This window comes from Copadichromis virginalis, linkage group LG8 (genome assembly GCF_057382275.1).
Source record: "Copadichromis virginalis isolate Kocher_CV1m ecotype Utaka linkage group LG8, C_Virginalis_male_GT1.1, whole genome shotgun sequence".
Taxonomy (NCBI): Eukaryota; Metazoa; Chordata; class Actinopteri; order Cichliformes; family Cichlidae; genus Copadichromis; species Copadichromis virginalis.
In genome coordinates this window covers 20,910,979-20,929,385 of record NC_140625.1, presented here as the reverse complement: position 1 = coordinate 20,929,385, position 18,407 = coordinate 20,910,979, and the positions used below count along the sequence as shown (strand labels likewise).

General features: G+C 39.4%; 1 protein-coding gene across 4 annotated transcripts in view; it reads left to right on the top strand.

Moving 5' to 3' along the window:
* The window catches only part of pald1a (phosphatase domain containing paladin 1a), a 58,351-nt gene that overhangs the window by 23,478 nt on the left and 16,466 nt on the right, over window positions 1–18,407 (top strand). For all 4 annotated transcript variants that reach the window (XM_085466467.1, XM_085466468.1, XM_085466466.1 and 1 more), the window contains exon 18: window positions 3,134–3,274. In XM_085466467.1, the coding sequence (XP_085322593.1) occupies window positions 3,134–3,274 (141 nt within the window). The remainder of the gene's footprint in view (window positions 1–3,133; window positions 3,275–18,407) is intronic.

The following is an 18,407-nucleotide window of genomic DNA, read 5'->3' as shown; positions in this document are numbered from 1 at the left end:
TCAAAATGATGATACAGAGGAGACATTTCATATGCCCTAACTTGCTTGGGCACCTTACTGATAAAACCCCATGAAAGTTTATCTAAAAAACAGCGTAACTGGTTGAGCCACCACTGGCAACAAGAACTGCTACAAGGTGTTTTTGATAATTGTCAATGAGCCTTTCACATTGCTGTGGAGGAATTTTAGCCCTCACTTCTTTGTAGAATTAATTTAATTCCACTTTGAAGGGTTTGCAAGCTTAAAAAGCCTGTTTAAGGTCATCAAATCATGTTCGGCTACATAACCCAGGTGCGTTTGAGCTTTAGGCCACAAAGTGATAGCCAGACTTTGTCCTTCAGGATTTTCTGGTAGGGAGCACATTTAATGGTTCCATCAATTACAGCGAGTTGTCCAGGTCCTGAAGCAGCAATGGAGCACCAGATGATCACACCACCACCATGTTTGACTGTTGGTGTGATGTTCTTTTTTATGAAAAGCTGTGTTCGTTTTATTCCCGATGTAATGATGTGACTCAAACGTTCCAAAAAGTTGAACATTTGTTGCAGTGGTTTTCTCATTAGAACTCTCTCATGGATGCTGTTTTTGGCCATTGTTGTTGAGCAAGTCTTAAGATGTTATTCTGGGTTCTTTTATGACCTCCTTGATGAGTCGTCGATGCGCTCTTGGAGTAGCTTTGGTAGGGCAGCTGTTCGTGGGAAGGTTCGCCACAATTCCAAATGCTGTCCAAGTGTGGATAATGACCTATCGTGGCTTTGTAACAGTTTCCAGGCTGATGTCATTGACTTCTCAGCTGTTCCCGCATGTCTTTAGATTGTGGCATGATGTGTTGCTTTGTGGGTTCGTTTAACCTACTCCACTTTATCAGACATCATCTGTCTAAGTGATTTTTGGTTTAAACAGTTCTAGCTATAATCAGTTTTCCAAAAAAATATGATTGATCACAATTAATTAATGATTTAACAAGAGATGCAGTTCGTGTTTCACACGTTGCCAGGCAGGTTTAGTTAGCTTTCATCTTTAAAAAACATGAAATCGTCATTTAAATATTTCCATTTTTTATTTGCTCAGGTTATCTTTGTCTTATATTAAAATAAGTTCCATGATGAAACACAAAACATGTAATTGTGACAAAAACTGAGAAATCAGGAAGGGGTACAGCTGTTTTTTGCAGGACTGTGTGTGATAAGCCATTGTATTTATGAAATATTAAGATAACTCAAAAGACTTTCTTAATAGGAAGGTAGAATTAATTACATTTTTTAAACAAAAAAAAAAAAATCATCATCATCATCATCATCAACTTTATTTATAAAGCACTTTAAAACAACCACAGCTGACACAAAGTGCTGTACATTGGAACTGTAAAATAAAATTACATGAGATATAAATAAAAAACAAATAAAAGAAGAGTGAAATCATTAATTAAATAACTACTGCATTAAAAAAGAAACTAAGTCTCACTGAGGTTAAAAGCCAAGGAATAAAAGTGGGTTTTAAGACGTGATTTAAAAGTGGACAGTGAAGGGGCCTCTCTAACATGCATGGGCAAATTATTCCATAATTTTGGAGCCACAATAGAGAAGGCCCTGTCCCCTCTGAGCTTCCTCCTGGATCTCGGTACCTCCAGGAGCAGCTGGTCAGCTGACCTGAGAGACCGACAGGGTATGTGGGGATGAAGAAGCTCAGAGAGGTAAGGCGGGGCAAGACTGTGTAGACATTTAAAAACAAACATAAGAATTTTAAAATTAACTCTAAAAGACACAGGCAGCCAGTGCAGAGAGGCCAGCACGGGGGTTATATGCTCTCTTTTTCGAGTTCCTGTTAGGAGTCGTGCAGCCGCATTTTGAACCAGCTGCAGACGTGAGAGCAATGACTGACTGACCCCCACATAAAGTGAGTTACAGTAGTCCAGGCAGGAAGAAATAAAAGCATGGATCACTGTTTCAAGGTGCTGCCTCGAAAGAAAAGATTTTAGTCTTGCCAGTCGCCTTAAATGATAAAAACTGGACTTCACCACTGCTCTGATTAATTTTGAGGGATTTGATTGGAGCCACTATGGAGGCAGCCTTTAGTGATCCATCTAGACGCTAAAAAGCTATAATATTTTGTATCTTCACTATTTGAAGAGCCATTAGTTGAACCCAAACATAACTCCAAATGAATGAAACCTCTAACTCGGCAGCATCATTTCATCAGGTAAAAAGTGAGACTGTGTCAGTATTAGCTAAAAGGCTCGTCTGAATCAACATGAGCTCAATAATCATTTTAAGGTTTTTCATCTTTGCATATTTTATGTAACAGGAATTAACTTAGCGTGTTGACCTAAAAGGACAGACAAGCCTACTTTGCATTAAGCAAACAAACCATCGACCTGTAGTTAATTAAAAGGCATGTTAGTTAATATGGGACTGATAACAGGTCACCTCTTTTTGTGGTGTAAACTGGCATTCTTTGTGTATTTCGCCAATGACTCTGAATAGGACAAAAAGTTTTCTCCCTATTTTTAACTTTGTATTCATCTTGATGTCATTGTTAGTATAAAAGTCACAGAGGGGCTACAAACAAAGTTTAGTAAGATGGCTTTTAGCTGACCTGCTACACAGTGCTGTAGTTTTACATCATCCAAACATGGTGATGGAAGCATTCCATATTTCCACTAGGTCAACACACAAATCAGCATGCTGACATACATTCACAGCAACGTTTCATTTAGGTCAGGACTGACAGGCCGTGCTCTAAAAACTAAGCTGTGTGTTGCAAAAAGAGCTGTTAGTTTTCTTGCTGCTTAAAATAACAAGAAGACTAAAAGCTAGTCATAGTATTCGTTTTAATGCTTTTTCATTGCAGTGATGCAAAGTGTTGAATTTCAAACACAAATGCAGAGTAAAAATAACGTATTAAAGCACCAATCCCAGTTTTATTTGAATGAGTTAAACAGCTTTCTACAATGTTGTTTAAAAAGAATCTAGTTGCAGTATCATGCTGATTCAATAAAAAAATAATTCTTATCTGTCTTAGGCGGGTGTGGATTTAGCCAGTCTGGTTAAATATTTCAGTCTTATCATAACTTCAATATCTGTGTTGGAAATGTACTCTAAAACAAGGCTTTTTTATTTTTTCTTCTCTCCAGATTGTAATGCAGCTGGTGCGTCTGCTCCCTGATGGCCACAGGATGAAGCGGGAGGTGGACACGGCCCTGGACACTGTCAGCGAGACCATGACTCCCATGCACTACCATCTGAGAGAGATCATCATCTGCACTTACAGACAGGTACGCCACATTACTCTGTCCTAAAGACACGGGGCATCCATTTTTAGTGAAATAGATCTGAAACATTTTTCTTTCTCTTAGGAGACTGAAACAAATCGGCAAAAATGTCGATTTGTGTGCTGTATTGATTGTCGGTGTAGTTTTGCACGTGGTCCATAGATGGCAGCACAAACTAGTTTTTATAGCTTCACCTTAAACCCGCAGAGATGAATGAGAAGGATCCACTGTGCAACTCGGTGAACTTCCTTTCAGGTCTTAATGGAATAGAGTGGGACCAGAAAAGGCAGGAAATGACAATATTATGAGCTCTTTATCTCTTGATGAAGAGTAATGGTCCACTTGGTGTAAGGTTGCATATCCTGTGGCTCTAATCTGCTTTCATTGCTACTTGCATTGAATGCCTTTCAAGAAAAAAAGACCCTTTAAAAACAAGAAATAAGGAGAAAAAAAAACAATATGAAAGGTGTTCCATGCAAAATATAAAGAAGACAGAAGCAGTTTGTAAAAGGGGTTTCAGGGTCTGTCCTCATGCTGTGCTTTAGCTATTTGTAATGCAGTCAAATCATGGTGCCTTTGTGCACTGTCAGCTGTTCCCTTCATGCTGGTTGCACTCAGTGCTGTCTCCACATTTTCAATGGGCCTCGTTGTCTGATTAAATCTGTCTTTCACGTGTATTCTCTGCCTGCTTGTCACTCTGTGGTGTCAGGCTCCACGGAAAAAAAAAAAAGATTCCCTTCAGCTCACTTTATAAACGTTTGGATCAATGTAACTGTATATTTGGATTGAACTTAGTAAAAGTGCTCAATGTAATTTAATTTGCAGTTTAAATTTGTGAGGTAATAAAACTTGAGAATAAAAAAAAAACAGGAATAAAAACAATGCGTTCGGCATGTTTGTTAGCTTTCACGTATAAACACAGTTGGTTTGAAAACTCTACATCATAACTGTAGCTGCTGATCATGTGGGCACACTGCTAAAAAGATCTCCCTCGGGGCAAGAAACTGCAGTCATATTTCAAACAAGGTCCTGTGTTAGCCAAACGTATTCAGAAGAAAAAACAACTGAACAAATGGCTGCAGGATTTATAGCCCTGCATTGAATACTAATACATCCTGCAGAGTAGTGGGCAACGGGGTTTTTTGGAGCAGGTAAGGGTTTATTGAAATGAACCAAAGAGAAAAGACTTCAAAACTAACTAAGTGATAGTCAGAGCTACATAAAAGAGTAAAGAGTAAATGGTATTTGCATTTCATGCACACCACATACAATAATAGCCTTTTATGTTTTGTTATGCTTTGATTAGTGTACTGGTTTTAACTTTTCTGCAGGTAGTATCATACGGTATCATTGTCACAGGAGTAAATGATGGCCAGTCTGAAAAAAGAACCAGAATGTTGTTAATCAGATTTATCCTGTAGAGCTGCCACAGTGGACCTCAGATTGGCACTGTGTTCCTGTTCCAGCGTTTTTCCTTCTGCCTGAACCAGCAGGCCAGGTGATAAACAGTGCCAGATGTGGCTAGAACTGGCAGGCAGCAGCAGACTAAAGAGGGGGGAGAGAAGGGGGGGAGCCCCCATTCCCAAAACACACGCACACATACACTCTCTCTATCCTCTCCTCCCCCTCTCTTAAAGCACCCTCCTCTCCTTTTGACAGTGGTTGGAAAATATGTCTTTGATAGAGAAAAACTATATTTACACTGGGACACAAACCATTCACCAGCTCACAGAGGGGCCTGGGAAGAGGGGTAAGGAAGGTGGGTGGAGGCTTTGGGGGGAGCAAAGGCTAAGGGGATGTCTCTTCTCAAAGGGCCTGCAAAACTGCTTCTGCTGACCAGACTTGACCCCAGGTTGCAGATGCATTCTGCAACATCAGGGTCAGCGCACTCCAGAAGTTTCCCCCTCACTTCCTCTGTCTTCTTCTTCTCTTCTTACTTATCTCGTCTCGTCTCCTGCAGCCGCTGTGGCCTTGATTTTTGTTGTCCAGCTTAGTTTTTATTAGAAAATTACCTCTGGCAATTTGTGTACACTGGAGTACACTTCAGTCTTATTTGGATTTAGTGGGGCTTTTTTTTAACAATTTGTTTATCACTAAAGAATTATTAATTTATATAGTCAAGATATAATTTCTGTCCACCCTCTGGCTCTGTTTGTTTGTTTGCCTATTGTGGGCTGCATCGTGGTTATGCGCCTTATCTCCGAACCCCATTTCTGCCAACGGTTATATGTCTCAAGTTCATCAGTTAGCTCTTCAATTCCATGCTTTACCTTTCAGACCCAAGACTGCAGGTTGCATAACTTTGTCTGATTTATAGGTCCAAGCAGCTTAAAAGAGTGACTTCACAGAAAATGTTATCACCGAGGATCACTAAACTCCATCCACTCCATCGAGATGGTATTAAAGGGAAAGAGGAGTGAGTGGCAGAATTGGAGATTGTCCAAAAACCCAACCCCTAATCCATATTGATTTTTTTTTCCCACACAGGTGGTGAGAAAACAGAGATGCACAGAACTAGACTGAATGAGTGGCAAATCAGGCTCCTTTTGTGTGTTCAAAGAAAGGCCCTCACGGTTTGGACGGGGCAATGGAAAAATATTTCTAGGGAGAGGAGATTGCTGTGAGGATTTTTTTTTGAGGTAAGGTAGTGAATGTCTTTAGGAAAGAAGAAGGGGGAGTAACTGGCTAAATACTCCAAATTCACAGAGGTTGAAGGGACCACCGCAGGCACTGACAGGAGGATTAATTTTTACTAAGAGCACAGGATTAGTAAGAAAGAAAGTGAAATAACTAGTGAGCTGAGGAATCCTGCTGTAAGGTTAAAGCAAAGATTCTTTGCTTTGGAGTTAATATTGTGCAAGTTTGAACTTCAACGTCACCTATCTCTTATACTCTTTTGGCTCAAGGGTACCACTTGACAAAAGTGGGGAGCCCACCAGAGTGAGATGCTTAAAGAACTGAGAAGAAGCTTCTATTTAGATCCAGCGCGAGGTGGGAGGTCCGGAGGTTGTTTTTATTAATAACTTCCAGCCTGATTAATGACATATATTATTCAGCAGCGACTGTCCACAAAATTACAGATGTGGTGACCTTATTGTGCAGACACTTATTACACAGAGTTGAGATATAGCTGTGTAAATGTGTGGAGATACACACTGAGGGAAATAACGCATGTTTGGGGAGTTTCTGAAGTTGTTTGATGAGTTATGTGCGATTGCTGTCCTTCACTTGCTATTTAGAAGCTGATTTATTTTTAAAGGATTTCCCATGGTTGTAAATAACTGCGCATTACAATCCCTTATATGTTTAAAGTGTTTATTAAAGTCTAGCTAGCAGCTAGGCCTGCATTCATCACTGATTTTAATATAACCTCATATGTTACAGCCACTAGGGATTTATGATTGTCGTTTATAAACTGAAGAGAGTAGACTGATTTTCACGTATCCTTGCGAGTGGCAGCAAAGAGTTGGCTCAGTGATGACTTTAATGATCTTCTTGTACGTGTCTCACTCCCTTTCAGCAGACTACACTCCCTTTGAATGATGATTCTGAGGTATTTATAGCCATACATACTATGGTGGGTAGAGTATATGCAGGTTTTTGTTCGCACCATGTGCCGTGCCAGGTGACTTCACTGATTAGTATAGAGGAAAAAGTAATGAGTACAATCACCTGCTGCAGTGCGTCATCGAGGGGAAAAAAAGCAAACAGATAAGTATTTCCAGTGAAGGATTCAGCCACCTGAATTATATTCTCAGACTTTTTATAGCTCTTATATTATTCTTATATAACTTTTGCGGCTTACTTGGATTTGTTCAAAGTTTAATTACATCTTTACTTTGTACTATACTGCCCTGCTGTGTTTTGTAGACCTCTTATTTGAATCCAAAGCCAGCAGGTTTTCCGGCATACTTGATTGTAAATGTTATTTGCAACTGGATAAGACTCTGTAATCACAGTTTCTGAACTGTGCACTTTCAGTTTTTTGCCATTTTGATAAGTTAGTCATAAAGCCTTCATATTCTTTCAACTGCCAGCATCTGACTATAGAGTCTGTCTAATGTCCTTTTAAAGCCACGAGAGCACATGGGAGCTAATTATAAAGAGGATGTACAGTGAGTTAGGATTATTTGTTCTACCTCTACTCATGCACCACCTTTATCTGAACCAAAACTTGTGCTGCTGATAGTGACGGTGTTTCTGAGGCAGACTTACTCTTTCTTACTCATGAGAAGCATGAACTTGGAATAGTTTCCCAGATTCTCCCAACAGTGTCCAGAGTTCATGTGGGAAAACAGCTCATATGACCTCCCATTAGATCAGCCCACCTACCTGAAATGCAGTTCGCAAGGATTATTGAATTGCATTAGGCTGATATCAATTGTCTTGATAAATATCAAGTATTCAGCGCAATGGAAGCGCACTGTAATATGACCATAACGTTGAAACAAAGAGCTTCTTAAAAGAAAAACATTTGTGAAAGGGTTTGTTGCCAGTCTTTGCATACACTTAAAGACACACAACCATTTACACTCACACCTGTAGCCAATTCAGAGTTACCAATTAACCTAACCCCACTAACTGCATGTGTTTGGACTGTGGGAGGAAGCCAGAGTACCTAGAGTTTTCTGGCCTGATGGTGGAATTAAACTCAGGACCTTCTTGCTATGAGATAAAATTGCTAACCGCCACACCACTATGCTGCCTTATATTAGATAACATTCCCTAAATTAACTACCACATTGGATATTACATCTATTAGGAGTAAACTGGCAGTATGTAAGATGATGCACAACATTATAGTGACTTTTTTTGTTTTTCCCACCTGTTGTTTGCATTTTGAAATTCAATATTGTATCATTATTTTGTTCTCCGATCCCTGAGCAAAATATATATCTCTTTGTATCGCCAGATGTTTTATATTTTTTCTCGTCAGCCACCTGTTTGCTTCAACTGCCATTTCACGCTGGGCAGGTAGTGTTAAGCTGTGTCGTGGGAACTGTGTGAGATGTGAAAGCAGGCAGCTCACCGTGGTATTTACATGAACCAGCACAGCTTCTGTTTTTTTGCCGGCTAACAAAAACATACGGCCGAGGGAAAGCTGCAAACAGCTGCTGGGATCGCCATAAGGGAGTTATTTCATTTTGTTACTAACTTACTGTAGCATTAAAAACTGATAAGCTAATTAGTTTCGTTGGCATACCTTATAAACACATCTTGCTATCACAGCCCAGCTTTTAACATAGTCTTTCTCTTACAAATAAAAAACTGCTCAAGCAATAAATTGCCTTGTTGCTCAGTTAAATGCCTTCTACGGTTTTACTGCGACAGGTTTGTTTAATCGCATAAGATCAATATTCCATGGGGGCTAGCCTGTTGTTGTAAATGTAAGATAGATACGGCTCTGTACTCAACATTCATACTTTAGTTTGCTAACTTTACTGTATAATAAAGGTGGTGTTAGCGTTATTTATTTTTCCTTTCTTATCTTGCAACCTCGACCAAACACTGCATCTTATCTTGTGTCTGCTCATTTCACTTGCTCTAATAGAGATTATGCTCTGCCTGAATTTACATGCTGATCAGTAACGATTATTACTGTTCAGCATGCTTTCACCCTGAATAACTGAACTACCCTCGTCTGCCCTTTGCCCCGACTGTCCCTCCAGTCTCCCTCTTAATCGGGGACAGTGCATCAGACCTGGGCACCGCACAGATGGGTTACATCCCCTCACACACTAAACCTGTCGATGCCTCAGGCCAAAAGACCAGGAATAACTGCCTCCGAAGCCATGCAAGCGTGCTTAAGCATGCTCCCAGTAGCTGTGGTCATGGTCTGTGTGAGTTCCAGCTCAGTCCCAAATCATTTCATCAGGAAAAAGTCCACCTTTCTGGCATTTGCGCCATCTAGCTACTGGCACTGAACAAACTGGGAACGCAATTTCACTGCTGAAGTGACTTAAATACCTTCTCCCACAGAGCCGTCACAATCTTCATAGTAAAAAGCATTTTATACATGCTGGCAATTGAACTCAGATGCATTTCCTAAGGTATGGACATAAAATACGTTTAAGGCATATAATTTAAAAAGGTTTGTTTAGTATGCTGGCCAGCTACACCCGGCTGCTCTGATCTCATAATGGCTCTTTGTTCCTGTAGCAGTCGTACATAAAAGTAAGTTTAAGTAGTGCTGCTGCAGACATCCTGTGGTTGCAGTGTAATAGTCAGATTTGCTTAAAAAGGTTCCAAAGTGAGTGAATTACCTGTGTGCCAGCCATAATAATAGCCAATAAAAGTTACTCCTGTGCTTCCTTTTTTGACTTCTTTACAATAGCATACAATGGTTCATAGTTAATTGTATTCTAGCATTGTAGTGTCCAATGAAAGTGAACAATCAGCATGAGTTGTAAACGATGCGTATCATTCAAATGTTAATTCCTGCTCCTGATTTTTTCAGCATTCAGCGATAGGATATTAACCCCACTGGTGAACTATAAACATTACACCGCAGTAGTAAAATTTGCTTCTAATAAGGTTGTAACCTTGCACGAAGAACAAAAAAAGAAGCCCGACAAATACAGATTATGAGTCTTTGCAACAGTTATGTACTCATATTGGGCTTTGCAGTATTGCCAGCTTTTAGGGTTGTCAGAGAAAGTCTTAATAAAAGCAGGAGTTATACTGGATCATCATTTCAAGAGGAAGAGAAAAATATAAATAGACAGAACAAGCAACTAATAGCTACGCGGCATACATTTCATTTCCTTTAAAAAAGGTTGTGATGGCAATATCATAATATTTACTTGGTTGTCCTGTTTCAGTTAGCCACACGAGGGGAAGTATCTAAAATGTATATATATATATTTTTTGTAGCTTGTAGTCGTCCGAGTTTCAACAGTATTATTAAGGAGCTTAGTGTAAGTGCAGTCCTCATGAATTCTTTTCCATCAACGTTGAGGAATAGTGAGAAGAAAAAGACATGGGAGGTCACTATTTGGACTGCAACCTGTCAGTCACGTCTCTCAGACGTGTTGAGGGGAAAATATGTGGTTGTTCCTTGTTTAACTGAAATAAATATGACCTTCCTGAAAAACAGGACACTGTCACAGATTATGGCTTCTGATCTGTGTCCCTCTGTGCATCTTAAGGGTGCTCAGGCCCAAAGAAAGTGGCTGTTTTCACATTTTAAATAGTAATATGAGGTTTTAATCCCTCTGCAGTGTGGTTAGCAAACAACGTGGTCTTTAAAGCAGCTTTGTGGCTCCCTAACAAGGAGAAAAAAACCCCCCCTCAAACATCAATTACATCAAAATGCTTTCTGTTGCTGACTAACATCAATGTAGAAGGTCATTAGTAACTAAAAGTACAAATTTGATTAAAAGAACTCCAATTAGTTTGAAAATATTGAATGTCTGTTTAGCTAGCTCAACAACATAGCATCTTAATGCCTCACTATTGGGTTTGCGTGCATAAGATATTGGGTAGCTCAGTAAATGATCAGTGTGGGAGTCACCACTTGTGTTGCCAGGCATGTGCACGTACAGAATGTACCATAATGGGTGTGGTTATTGTGGGCAGATATTCCAGTCTCTGAGTAGGCCCTGCTGATGAGCCCTGTCTCCTCCTGTGGCTTCTATAATCTCTGCTCCCCAGACGAATCATGTATTTCTGCTTGCTCTATTGTCAAAAAGATTGACCTTGCTTAATCAAAAGCCTGTTTATTTTGCATTCTTTTCTTTAGTTCTCCATCATATTAATTCTGTTTTAAGGTGTAATTTGGGGTTAAATTCCTTTTGATTGTTAACTATAACTGTTATAGGTTCAGTGTAAATGTCAAGTAAAATAAAATCTGTATTGTGATACAATTAAAAATCCTCATGGATTGTTAAAGGCTAAATGGAAAGACTGAATACCGATATATATGTACTGTACAATATGTGGCTTGAAACTGCTTTTAACTTCTGAGTGACTGGGAAAAAAGGAGGATTAGAATCTGTAGAAACCATTAACATAAAGGCACCTTCGTCTCCTCCTCTCTCTGGCTGCGGCATGGGTTCTTTTCTGTTTTAAAAAGGAGTTTTTCATATTATGTTGATCCAGTCCTGAGACTGGAGGCCGAATGATGTATAGCTTTGATTGTTTTGCCATGGCCAAACTGGCAGAGGCTTTCTGGATGGATGCTCAGGTGTTCATAAAAAAGTGCAAGTTAAAAAAAGGTTCTGAGGCTCAAGCAGCCTAAAGGAATATAAAAGAAATGCATTCATATACTTCTCTCATTTTTACATCTACTGGAGGATGAATAAGCGTGGTTTTGAAAAAAATATACCCACTGACCACTTTGTTAAGTACACCTTTTCAGCTGATTGCTAATGCTGAATTTTTAATCAGCCAATCACAAGGCAGTAAATCAAAGCATTTAGGTATGTACACATAGTTATGACAACCTTTTGAAGTTCAAATGCTACATTAGAATTAAGGTCATTTAGTTGATTTTGAACGTGAGATGTTTTTTTATGCTAGATAGACTTGCCTGATCTGCTGGGATTTTCCCTCAGAAACCATCTCTAAGGTTTACAGACAATAATCCGAAAATATGAGAAAACATCCAGTGACCAGCCAATAATGTCGTGCTGATACTTGAGGTCAGAGGAGAGTGGCCACACTGCTTTGAGTTAATAATAAGGTAACAATAGCTCAAATAAGCAATGTATAACAACCCAGGTCTGCAGAAAAGCATCCCTAAATGCACAAGGTTATATGAAAGATATCATAAAAACTAAACCAACCAATAGGCTTAGAGCAGATCAAAGAGTTAAGTAGTTACAATGTTACAACTCAGATATCTTATAGGACATATTAATTGTTATTCTAATTAGATCAAGGTCTAACATACCAACCTGCCTTACTCATTGTAGCCTTGTGAGCATTATAACTAACATATTAGATGTAAAAACATGCTTTGTGCTCATGTTTGACTATGAACCAACCTCTAGTGAATTCTAGATGGTGGCATCTGAGAAAAGGCAAGAGCAATAGATCTTACTGGGGATGACTTTCTAATGCAGTCTCTTTTGTGTGTATGTGTGCTTATCTACACAGACACACACGCCACATTTGTTTGTGTGTATAAACAAAGAGCCTAGTTTAGTGCAGCCCTGATTGTTAGAGGACATGGTTTGGATACCCACAACATTGTGTAAATCCTGGAAAGCTGGAGCTTTGTTGCGTGTCCTCATATTGTTTCCTATGTATTTCCTGGCTCTACTTCTACTATAAAAAAAGAACATAAGACTTCTTTGTCTTAATTTCTGTTAGCATACATTTTCAGTAAGCTGTGCCAACAACTTTCAAGTTATCTTTTAAAACATTCACCTGGATGGAAAGCAGTTTTGTTAAATTGCTGTCCGCCTCTGGTTTAAAATCAGCATGTGCAGCCTGCTTGACTTTGAGATGTCTGTGCATTGAGTTGAGAAGCCGTGTGTAGGCTGCCTGTCCACTTGGACAAGTTGGAGTTTGGCTTAGGATTTGAGTGGGAGGTTTTTCTTGTAGAATCTGATGAATGGCTGTTTGTGCAAACTTGTGTGGTGAGGGCCAATATGGATTGGCCTTTTTACCCCTGCAACCCCATCAGCTGGTAATTGGCACCATATGTCAGACAGGCAGACCATAATATGCACTTCTCAGCTTGGTCCTTACCCATATGAGTCAAGAGACAGGTCAACCTTCAGCACTGGACTCCCAAACTAGATAAGTCATGCTTTATTAAAAGTTAAAAAATACCAGTGTACATATTTTGTTTTGCTTGTTTTCTGCTGAAAATGGTCAAAACCCACAAATTTAAATGTTTCACTCGTCACAAACCAGCCTTACCATCACGACTTGTAAGCAGCTGTAACCTAGAAACAAAACCCCTAAAATATATTAGGTGTTTTTATTACTGTTTGTATGATATTGAACAACTTCAATGTGTGAAGTCATTTGCCTTTAACATGCTCCGCTGGTAGAATGGCCGCTAGTAAGACTAGATTAGTTGGTCACGCTTCAAGAACTATGGATGATGAAGCATCCTAGCTACAGTCCCACAGAGGCCGATGGCTCAGTCGTCTTGGTGTGTTCAGGCCAGTAAATGGACGTTTGAAGACAACTATCAGGACGACATATCCAATAATTGCTTTTCTAATCCTCTAGTAAAAGGGAAAAATCATTTTCAAACTGCTTGATGTTTTTGTCAGGGTTAAGAGACTGTATGGCACGCTGGCCTGTGATGTGTCAGTACTGTCAGTGAGTTTTTGCCTGAGAGATTCATGGCAAGAGATGGACAGAAATTCTATCACCCTGAAAAACCCTGGCGGGCAAAATGTTAGTGGTTTGATAAATGAATAACACTAGCTACACAGTAATTGACTTGCCTGTCAGCCTGTGTTTGTGTGTAGGTGTGACTGGAGGTGCACATTATCACTGTGATTTTAGTCTTTAAGCAAGCACAGATCCAATCATTGCTGCCTCGTGTTGTGTTTAGATTTTCAGATTGACAATTTGACCCTTCGTCGGGAACGTGGGATTGCTCAACATCTGGAACACTTTTATACCAAACCTTATGAGGCACAGTATTTCTATTTACACAACACATAGGCACAGGTCTGGCAGCATATTTCACATGTTGGTGGTGTAACTACAGCTGCAGGCTATGACGCTTATACAGGGATTATCGTGAACCTTTGTCTGAGCCTCGTCTGATGTGTTAGAATTGAAAACAGAGACAGAAAAAACGTGTCTGCTGTTGTATTAAATCACTCACAATCACATATCAGTGCACGTTTCACTTCAGACAATGCAAAAAGAAATTGCTGCATAGAGCTGAAGCTGCCTACAGCACGCACCATCTTTCTAAAGCATAAAGCTAATAAGAGAGACAAAGAATAAAACGCTGAAATCACAAATGCTGTAAAACACAGGGATTCCTTTTATGAACTGCTTAATGCTCCTTTAAAATTCAACACATTGTTAAATTGATTGATGTGCCACTTAAAGAAGAAATGTAAGACATCTGACTCAAAAATGTTAAGCAGGTGTGGTTACAGTGCATTTGCATCCACTTCAAATGTTTAATTAAGAAGCAGAGTGTGCGTCAGATTACCTGAGAAGTTTGGAGTTGTTTTGCTGAGACTTTGTGCGTGCACAGTGGTGGAGTGGCCTCATAGTGAGAAGGTTCTTTTATGGCGTATGCTCGCTTCTTGAGCCCAGGTTTCTTCCCACAGTTCAAAGACACACTGGTTAGGTAAATTGGTGATTCTGAATTGCTTGTAGGAGTGGATGTGAGAGTGTGAGGTTGTCTGTCTCGCAGTAGTAGCCCTTGTTAACCCTGTGATAGACTGCTGACCCATCCAGGGTGAATGACTTACTGAATAGTGGTTTGCAGTAGATGTTTTGATAAATATTGTGGCTATGTTTGAGTCATTTTTTTAATATACTGTGCCCACATCTTGCCACGTACAGCATCTCCATCCTGAATAGTGTATTCCCATCTGCTTCTCTTTTGGATTTTAATTACAGGTCTTATTATTTTTTCTTGTGGTGTTGGTAATTATTATTTGACATTTTTTGTCCTCTGGTATAGATTTTAAGTTTTGGGTGCTATTACAATTATTAAAAGTGTTGAGGAAATTTCCTATTATATTACACTTTTCTTTGATATACTTAAACTTTCTGCAGAGTAACACAAAACTGCAGCCCTCATTTCTTTATATTTTGCTAGAGTAATAGGAGCCGGGTGCAGTGATTTACTGAAATATGTGCAAACACACATGGAAATAAAGCATATAAGACAAAAACAGAATTTGTATAATTTGAATAACCTTGAAAGTCAAAATTACAACTAAAGAAATGGAAAGAAAAGTGTTTTTCTGACAGGCTCTACTAACAGCCTGACGATAACATTTAAAATTGGTTGTTTGGCGTGTTGTCTGTTATCACAACACTGGTTCATCCATTGAGTTTGGTGCCCTTTTTATGCTTGAATGACTCATAGATCAGTGTTATGTGGTTCATAGTGTTATGCGTTTTTTGTTGTTGTTTTTTTTCAGGTATGTTTTGGTGACAGTGGATTTGGGTATGCATATAGTGTGTTTCACATGCTGTACATGCATCTAACATGACATAACCCAATAAATTCTTATTATCTGGGATACTAGTGCTGAGAAGACCTAGATAAGGCACTTCCAGTCAGGCAGTTAACTGTGTGTCTCCCTTGTGAGTGTTTGTGCAGTAATAACATTTTTTAAACGCTTTCCCACTTTCACATTGTCCTCGCTCAGAAGTCAGCCAACCAGCATTCCTGGACTCTCTCAACAATGGTATGTGTTTGGCCAGTCTCCCTTCTCATTCAGGGCTGAGGATCACTCAGGACATTCATTATTGCACCTCAGCAGCTGGTTGAATTATAGCTTTAACCTCTGATAGTCCAAATGGGCTGACCAGTCACCCCCTTTGTTCTTAAAAACCAGAGATTTTGATGTAATTCTCAGTTACACCCCTTTTTTCTAATGCCATCAACTCAGGAGAAATCTTTCTACTTAACGTGCAATAGCTGGAGAATTTTAAGAAACCTGACTACCTTCTTCTCAACAAAGCGAGCAAGAAGTAGTTCTTAGATTAAAAAAAGAAAAATGCTAAAGAATTGTCCCAGTAGCTAAAAATGTTATATACGCAAATCTAAAACCTTCAAGACTGACTTGTTTCCACAAAAAAGCTCTCTTTCTTTACCACAACCTTTCCAACATTGTCTTCTGATGGAATTTCTGATTGTGCTCAAGAGGCCGTTGAACCGCACACATGGCACTGCTGATGCAGACAGACAGATGGCAGCCAGCAAATTAGAGCTCAGGAGATTGTTGAGGTGTGAATTATGTAATCCTTGCAAACTGAGCTTGTGTGTGTAAGTGTGTGTGTTTGCATGTGTGAGTGAGGGAGAGAGACACAGAGAGAGAGAGTCAGTTGCAGTGGTAGGTGCCAGGCTTTGGCATTGTAGTTTTTCAGGCTAAGAAAGGAAATGCTGAAAGCCCCATGGGGGTGCAGGGTGCACAGGGTAATCAGGTTCACATGCGTTCACCTGCCCTCTGGCTGTAGTCAGTGTTAACTTAGGAATATTGAAAAAAACTAGGTGTGCATATTCTTCGTCTTTCTTCCCCTTCCTTTGGGGGAGTTGATAAACAGACAGCACATCCATTGTTTGCCTAGGTCTGGTTTCTCCACCACTCTGCTGCAGATGCTTGGAAAACCGGGATCCAACCACAGCTGTTTGGGAATGGACAGGAAACCCCTTTCACCCCCCTTTCTGTCTGCTGCGTCATTTAGCTCTGGAATGATTGCATTATGGTGTGCACATTTCAAATTACCCAAAGTTTTAGCCCACCTACTCATATTCTCTGTACAGCTCCCTAAATGCCTTTGTTGCACACCGGGAACAGATAACCTTTTAATTCAGCTTCATTCATCAAAAACAAAGACCACTGCGAAAAAGCATCATTAAACCATACTGCACTTCTCCAAGCACTTACTTTCTCTTAACCCCCACTGACATGGTATTCAATCCAGTATGTGCCTGGATGGCAGACCTTGTCACTTTGTTTTCTGGCAGTGCTAAAGGCTTCTAAGTAATCAGAAGGAAGAAGCCAAAAAGGGAAAGCACCTTAACACTGTCTCGGCACTCTGATGAAAGCCTTTCAGCATTCACCCAGCCTATAATTGAAAAAACAACTCAAATAATAAACTTTGAAAGAGATTGCATGTAATAGCTCAAAATCTGCTACAGAGGTCTGCCTTTGTTTGGTGTCTTTGTTTTATGTCTATCTTTAACTCCAATATTTTGTATTTTAATTTGTTCAATAATTACTGCAGGGTTTTTAGAGGATTAGTCAGAAACATAATAAACCAATTTTTTTTTTTCAAAAGAAGAATTTAATTAATACATTCATTTTTATACATTTTATGTCCAACGTTTGCCTGGCTTTCCCTCCTCGAGACAGTGAATTGGATTTGTGAAAATACTGTTTTCTTGTCTCTTGAATAACAACAGGGGAGCATCATATACTTTAGATGATTGCTAAGTACTCTAGTGTACTCTATGAAAGTAATTATCACAAGAATAGCCATGTAACTATTGTAGTTATTTAAAAAGAGTGGAGGTGAAGAGTTGGATAAAACACAGGGGTAAACAGCTATTGTGAAAATTAGGTTGTACCTGTTGATAATTGCATGTTTTGAGCAGTTTCGCCTGATGACTTACCAACTGCCAACTGGTAATGGGTTTCTTCAGCAGATAAAAGGGAAGAAAAAATGGAAAAACATCATTGGGTATTGTATCTGTTGAGAAAGTATATCACACACAGCATGAAGCTGTCTAGGCACAAGTAATTTATGTGTCACCCAAATTGTTTAATTGCAAGGTATTTGAAGGCTATTTAAGATTGAATTTTTGGGTGTTTGGTCTGTTTCATTGTATATGATGTCACGAATGAGCAGGATAGATGCATTTCATCACAATTTAACTTCAAGAAGTTTATATTTTTTCTATATGCATATACGGTTTATATGAATTACAATACTGCATGTTAACACAAAATCAAATGAGTCAACTCACCTCAGTGTTTTTGGTGCTGCTTTTAGCCTTCTTAGCTTGAATCTGCTGCCATTAAAATCTTACTGACAAACAGACAAAGTGAATGACCCAAACCAGAAGTAAACAGAGAGTAGGTATTTTAATTTAACACAGTCCTGTGAAAAACTCAAAACACTATTACTGCTTCCATAGGAATTAAGACAGTAAGTAAGTAGCAGCCAGGTGCTTGCTAATCAAATGCACTTGAGGAAGCAGAACCCAGCACAGTACTTCTTCGGTTTGTATTGGAACAAACCACAAGATTTCTGCAAAAATGTCCTTTGAACGGATGAGACCAAAGTGGAGGTGTTTAGCTCAGCACCATTTTTGGTGAAAACCAAACACAGCATATCAGCACAATTAGCTCATACCAAACGTCAAGCGTAGTGATGGAGGGTTGATTTTGTGCTTGTTTTGTAGCCACAAGATTCGGGCAGCTTGTAGTCATTGAGTACTCTTCTGTATACCAAAATATTCTTG